This window comes from Borostomias antarcticus (assembly GCF_949987555.1).
Source record: "Borostomias antarcticus genome assembly, chromosome: 16".
NCBI lineage: Eukaryota > Metazoa > Chordata > Actinopteri > Stomiiformes > Stomiidae > Borostomias > Borostomias antarcticus.
In genome coordinates, this window is record NC_140249.1 from 19,132,677 (window position 1) to 19,140,176 (window position 7,500).

A 7,500-nucleotide genomic window follows, 5' to 3' on the forward strand; every position below is an offset into this window, starting at 1 on the left:
AATCCTCCCTAAAAACCGCCCTTTTCTCCCTGGCGTTTTAACCAGTCTGTGCTCAAGCCTTGTTTATGTTTTATGTCTGTATTGTTTGAACTTTCCTTGTTTTGTTGAGAGATGTTTTTACCTAGGACCCACCTTTGTACAGCACTTTGGTTGACTGCTGTCGTTTTAAACGTGCTTTATAAATACATTTTGATTTGATTTGATATGTCCATAGAGATCCATTATATGGTTAGCTGTGACTTAGCTATGACATGAGCAATGAGCACTAATATTTCAATAATGTACAGTCTGTCAAAGTTTTTATATGGATTGTTGTATATGATCATAAATAACCTTATAACAGGGCTTATAATGCTAAATACCAAACTACTCATTTAAAGTTAACACTTCATTCGAACAAAGCAGTGTAAGGCTATCAAGTCATTTTCAGATCTTATCCGAAAAACTGCCTCTCTCAAGCCAAAACCCCCGGGTGGGTGAATGACATTACTTCATATCAAAGTGTTATTTCATAACATTTTCACAGTGTTTTTGCATGGAGACCCTGTTGTTCCATTCTATATGTTGATAGAAGAAGCTTACATGCAGTTCCTGGCTGCCAGGTCTCTGTGCACAAACTTCTTGCTGGCCAGATACTCCATCCCCCTGGCCACCTGCAGCCCGAAGCCCATCAGGTCCTTCACCGTGGGGTTCTGGGAAAACACCACATCACAGGACAAGACAAGACTCCATTATCATACACACAGTGGTGGAGCTAAGCCTGCGGAAATGAAATGTGTGCAAAGTCTGACTTGGAGGAGTATCAAAAGAATAGCAAGTGGTGTGAATAATGTTAGAGTGTGTAGCTTTGAGTGAGTGCATGTGTGCGTGAAGGATTTCTGGGATAAGTAGATGCATGTGTGTGTGTGTGTGTGTGTGTGTGTGTGTGTGTGTGTGTGGTGGATGGGGTCTGTGTTTGAGTGAGTGCTCTTGTGTACAGTACATTATGTGAGTATGTGTTGAGTGGTGTCAATAGAAGTGCAAAGAAGATAGCATGTACTATGCACCTGCTACTGAATCTGTCTATAACTTGTGTGTGTGTGTGTGCGTCATAGCACAATATTCCACAAGTGGTAAGGCATTATTTTGTGGACAGCTCGTATTTCGTTTGTGTGTGTGTTTGTGTGTGTGTTTGTGTGTGTTTGTGTGTGTGTGTGTGTGTGGGTGTGTGTGTGTGCTTGAGTTCAAGTGGGTTTCTCTGTTATATGTATAGGGCAGAATAACATTTGATTCTACAATGCAGAATAAAATGCTTAGTGTACAGGGAAGTGTTGTGTGTCGAGTGTGTGTGTGCGTATGTGTGTGTGTATGTGCATGCGCGCGCGTATGTGTTTGTGTGTGTGTGAAACCTTACGTGGCTCTCGTCCCTGATGAAGTTGCGCAGGTCCCCGTGCTTCATGTAGGGCAGCACCACCAGCGGGGACCCCTCGGGGGGGAGGCAGATGCCCAGCAGAGACAGCACGTTGGGGTGGCTGAAGTCCTTCATGATGATGCCCTCCTTCAGGAACTGGGACACCTCCTCCAGGTCAGTGATTCCTAGCCGAGGAGAGGAGTGGGGGGGGGGGGGGGGTGGAGAGAGAGAGAGAGAGAGAGAGAGAGAGAGAGACTTGGTCAGAAGAGCTTAGTCACACGGTGGACATGGTAGGACCTACGACAGCCGAGATGTTTTTTTAAGCAGCGTCTGAATGAAATTCGGTTGTTTCATGTCAATTTTAAACGTTGAAAGCTCTAAAACGCTTTCAAGTTTCATCTCGCCTGTCGAACTGCATGTGAACCCAGCTTTACTCTTACTGTATAATCATCACACCCACCTGTCATCTGTGAATCTCATTTCAATTCATTGCTTTTATAATCAAAGTACTGTGCAAGACGGACAGGAAAACGACCGGCTTCCAAATGGAAGGGAAACATGACGTTTTAGCTGCAGAGTAAACATGAATCTTTTAGCCCTCTCTTCAGCAGCCCTATCCGTCAGTCTCCAGACAGTCTGGGCGTAGATCTGTGACCCTCACCCCTCCAACCCCTCCAACCCCCACCCCCGGACCTACACAATATTCCCATTACCCAATCAAATCAGTGCTTCTGGTGTCACAACACTTTAACCCCTCCCTCCCCCTGTTAATCTAGTTAGAAATGTAATTTCATTTAGCTGAGATGAAACTGCGATTTAACCTCACTGTAACCATGACTACACGGCACCATTTTGGACTATTATACAGTATTGCAGAGCCTTACAGGTACTTCCCTTTAGCAAAACAACAGACGTCTATAAAAAATAATTTCAAAAGAAGGAAATGACAATGTTTCTGTGGAAACCTCTGGTCACTCAACCGGGCCAAGGCACGACGTCCCAGACAGACCCCCTGTACGGATGACCACAGGGTGAGCCTGCCGGCCTCAGAGTGTAGCTGTGGCCCATATCTATACCATTCATCTCCCAGGTCAAAGTGACAGGTTACACGATTAGGGAAGATAATGGCCTCCGCGCCACCAGGAGCTCATTCATCTCAATCATGTCCACGGGGCGCCTTTCAGGGCACCCCCACTGCCAGGAGACGAGGTCCCCGCTAACGTTATTGTAACGTTGTGCGATGATATCATTTCGGAGCTGTGCGATTTGAAGCGCGCGGTCGGCTACGTCGTTTGTCAAGTTCAATCCATGGGAGCTGGTGGCCCTTGTCGTTTTGTCTATTTTACTGTAATTCACATGGACTTTCAAAGTGAAAATATTTTCCTTTTCACACATATGGCTCTGATCTTCGCCTGTCATGTTGCAGAGCCTGACGTGTGCTGCTGGCACTGCAGGTCAGATCGCCGTAGGAGTGGTCATGTTTGGGTCTGTATGCTTACGGTTGAGGGACTTGACCGCACAGTGCTGCTTCTGACCGTCCACCTCAAGCAGGGTACCGTGGAACACACACCCAAAATGACCTGGATGGAGAACAACGAGAGAGAGGGGAAAAGACGGGGAGGGGTAGGGAGAGAGAGGGAGAGGGAGAGAGAGAGAGGGAAAGAGAGAGAGAGGGAGAGAGTGAGAGGGAAAGTGAGAGGGAGAGAGTGAGAGGGAAAGAGAGAGAGAGAGAGAGAGAGGTAGAATGCATGTCAAAGCACTATTCATTCATTTGGCAACTGTTGAATAAAGACAGGCTCATATATAAAACTTTCCACCACACTACACTACATGTGCAGAACGTCTACAACAGCTACTGTACAGCTAAGCACCCCAGGAAACCCGGTATGGAGCATGAATCCAACGCCACAGGTTTCCTGCTGCATATCCCTCCATTCTCTGAATTATGAGGCTTTATTGAACGATATCTGCTGTTAAGACCAGGGGGCTCTGTCCAGATCCGCAGGGGTGTCGGGACAAACGAGCGTGGAGAACTCTCCGGGCCGGTGGCCCCGTCACGTCCCCGCAGATGGGCCGAGGTGTCGGGTTACCCCCCCAGCGCCAGCCAACAATGGGCCTGGGGAACTCTACCCCGGGAACAAATCATGTCTCCCACTACTCTCCCCCAAAATTCCTGCCCCGGAATCCCTCCCCCCCCCCTCCCGAGGCCTGACTGTAGGGTGAGGGGGGGAGAGAGTTTTTTTTTCTTTCTGTGACATTGTACCGGCGTTTGTGGGGGGGCGGTCAGCCTTTCTCCGAGGCCCCGCGCTTGAACGTGATACGGCGCAGCGAGCAGCCCACTTAAACCACACAATGGCGCGCCGGGTGATTTTTATGTCTTGGATGTCGAACTCGGTGGTTTGATAATGTCCCCCAATTAAGTTCTTCCAGGGAGACTGTATATCCCCCATGTAGGTTCGTGCCGCGGGGACGGTGGGCTCCGATGCGAGCGCAGATGGGGGCTAATGGCTTTTCAAGTGTGTCTGGGGGAGCCTGGCTGGGGGGGGGATGGAGGTACAGCACAGCACAGCAGGGCTGTGTGCTTGGACTCTTCTGCATGTGTGAGCATGCCTGCATTTCTGTGTATGTGTAAAATTCTTTCTTTCTGTCTGTCTGTCTGTCTGTCTGTCTGTCTGTCTGTCTGTCTGTCTGTCTGTCTGTCTGTCTGTCTATCTATCTATCTATCTATCTATCTATCTATCTATCTATCTATCTATCTATCTATCTATCTATCTATCTATCTATCTATCTGTCTGTCTGTCTGCCTGTCTGCCTGTCTGCATGTCTGTCTGCTGCCTGTCTGTCTGTCTGTCTGTCTATCAATCTATCTATCTACTGTCTATCTAATGAGTGTGTGTGTGTGTGTGTGTGTGTGTGTATCCGTGGCGCCCACCTCTCCCGATGACCTGGCTGAGGTGCAGCAGCAGGTGCTCCCTGGCGATGACCACGTGCTGGACCTCCTTCAGCAGGTCCGGGTGCAGGCAGGACGGGTCGATGTGGACCGGCGCGGACAGCAGCGGGGACACCAGCTCGCCCTCGGCCCCCAGGCCCATACCGGCCCCCCCCAGCGCCCCCAGCGCCCCCAGCCTGGGGGACAGCAGCTCCCCGTGGGCCCCGTAGACGGCCGGGGCCCCCCGGCACGTCTCGGGCCTCTCCGCACCCTGGTCTGGGAGACGCGGGGAGAAGGGTCAAAGGTCAACGACTGTTTTGGGGGAGGCGAAGAGGTCAGAGCGTGTTACATGATCGGAGGAGAGTGGGAGGGCTACAAAGAGAAAGGCGAGAGAGAGAGAGAGAGAGAGAAAGAAAGAGAGAGAAAGAGAGAGAGAGAGAACCTAAGCCTTGCCATGCGGCCTAGAGACGTAAAACGGCTTTCTTGTTCTTTCTGTGTTTGATCCGTGCTGTTAACGGCGCGGGAACCAGGGGACTTCACATGAGCAATAAAAACGAGTTCTTTTATCACAGGGGTGAGAATAAGTTACAAGGAGGAAAGTAAGAATTGTATTAATCTATGATCTTTTTGCGATCCTTCCTTTAGGAACTTCCGTGCAGAATTTCATTGTTGTCTTTGTGTGTGTGTGTGTGTGTGTGTGTGTGTGTGAGAGAGAGAGAGAGAGAGAGAGAGAGAGAGAGGGAGAGAGAAATCAACATGTAAATCAGAACAATAACCAGCACACACTATATTCGGTTCCGGGATGGGGGATTGGGAAGCAGGTAAGGGTTAGCTCCAGCGCACGAAAGCAAGCGAGGTTAGCGGCGGACACCAGAAGAGACCCCCGAAGCGTGCGGCGGTGTTTTTCAGCGAGGGGGACGAGCACGTACCCTCCAGCAGGGTGGTTCTATAGTCCACGGACTCGTGGGAGACCATCTCGTTAGTGGGGCTGACGCTCCGCGCGTTAGCCAGCATGTCCAGGTGCTGGATGTGCGCCCGACCATCATACCAAACCTTACCCTCAGACAGATCTACGAACCAGAGACAGAGAGGGAGGGAGGAGGGAGAAGGAGGGAGGGAGGGAGGGAGGGAGGGAGGGAGGGGGTGGGGACAGGGAGGGAAAGAGGAGGAGGGTGGGAGGGAGGGAGGGAGGGGGAGATGGAGGAGAAGAGAGAGAGGAAACAGGCTTAGCCCGGGTAGGAAAAGGACAGAGCGCTCCGCCAAGACTCCCGTCATTCAAGTGCACAATACGCCGTCACACCATCCCCCAAGACACACACACACACACACCGTCACACACACGCACCATCACACAAACACACACACACACACACTAACACCATCACACACACCATCACACACACACACACACAAACACCATCACACACATACACCATCACACACACACACACACACACACACACACACCATCAGACACACACACACACACACCATCACACACACGCACCATCACACACCACCACCACACACACACACACACACACACACACACACACACACACACATCATCCCCCAATACACCTTCACACCATCCCCCACTGCACACACCCCATCCCACACGCACTTTACATGAACCTCTCACACACACACACACACACACACACACACACACACACACACACACACACACACACACACACACACACACCTTACCCCCCCCGCAAAGGCAGTACTCGGAGAATAGTATTATCACCATCATCTAGTGGCAGTTAGTAACACAGAAAATGCTTTGCAATGCACACACATACACACACACACACACACACACACAAACACACACAGGCCCACGCACACACACATACTGTATACACACACCCATACACATGCGTGCGTGTAATGTGTGCACTTGTACACACACACACACCCCGTACCGTCGATGTGCTTGTTCCTGCGCCTCCAGATGAAGAGCGTGAAGATGAGGAGCAGCAGCAGACTGACGGACACGCTGCCGGCGACCAGCCCGGTGTAGTCCTGCTCCTGCGCCAGCATCACCTTCCCCAGGATCACCGACGAAGACTCCTGACGCCACTACGGGAGGGGGGGGGTCAGGGGTCAGGTACGGTACATACTGCACATGTCTGTCTGTCTGTCTGTCTGTCTGTCTGTCTGTCTGTCTGTCTGTCTGTCTGTCTGTCTGTCTGTCTGTCTGGGAGGGACACACACACACACATTTCTTTACAGACCCTCATATGAGCAGTGTTATCTTTGCCCTGGCTCTGGGAGAGACGCGTGGCGTTCCTATGCTCCGCAGCGCCAGATGGGGACGGCTGATTGGATCAGTGATATTGCATTCTCCTTTATTAGGTTCGGTGGGAATGAGGTTTCCTCCGCCGCTGTGAGCGAGACATGGCCGAAGACGTGTGTGTGTGTGTGTGTGTGTTTGTGTGTGCGCCTCTCTTAGAAATGAGGGTCAGGGGCTCTGGCTCAGTCTAGGGCCTAAGGATAGGATGGAAGTGTGTGTGTGCGTGTGTGTGTGTGTGTGCGTGTGTGTGTGTGTGTGTGTGTGTGTGTGTATGCGGAGGGCTAGGGAGTTAGTGGATATTGTCTGACCCCTTTCAAGAGATAAGCACCTTATTGTGAGGGTGAGTTCGCCTGTCATCACATATAAGGCTGATAGTGTCTGGTGCTGGGTAGGGCATTGTTCCACATTCAAAACATTATGGGAAACGTCAATGTTTCCATAGTGTATCGTTTACTAACATTATTCTGACTTTGAGACTACTTACAGTATCAAATACTACTATCAAATACTATAGTATACTGTTGTATACAGTGGATAATATAAACATATAACATATAAACCACCATAGAATGATTAGGGAGAATGGTAACCCCATTACTTGTAGGCTTTATCCAACAGTTTATAAACTGTAATGGAAGCTATGAACCGTGTGATGGAATGTTCATATTCATAACAACAACACCACGTTGATCCATCTCAACATCGGGGTTTCCACGACGATAGCTAACGTTAAAAATGACAAGCGGCTATTCCTTGAGCCTCCCAAAGGCAGAACAGTCAGGATACAGTATGTAAATAACAATCGATCCACTGAACAACTAGGCCCCAAAGTTAATTTGGACAATTTTAAAAGGTTTTGCTGTTATCTGCTGACGCGCC

At 50.0% G+C, this 7,500-nt stretch overlaps 1 protein-coding gene across 1 annotated transcript in view; it reads right to left on the reverse strand.

The window, feature by feature from the left end:
* Positions 1-7,500, reverse strand: part of met (MET proto-oncogene, receptor tyrosine kinase) — a 54,490-nt gene that overhangs the window by 6,654 nt on the left and 40,336 nt on the right. The window contains 6 exon segments of the mRNA XM_084450938.1: positions 583-692; positions 1,394-1,575; positions 2,890-2,970; positions 4,323-4,595; positions 5,249-5,389; positions 6,251-6,407. Of these exon segments, the coding sequence (XP_084307064.1) occupies positions 583-692; positions 1,394-1,575; positions 2,890-2,970; positions 4,323-4,595; positions 5,249-5,389; positions 6,251-6,407 (944 nt within the window).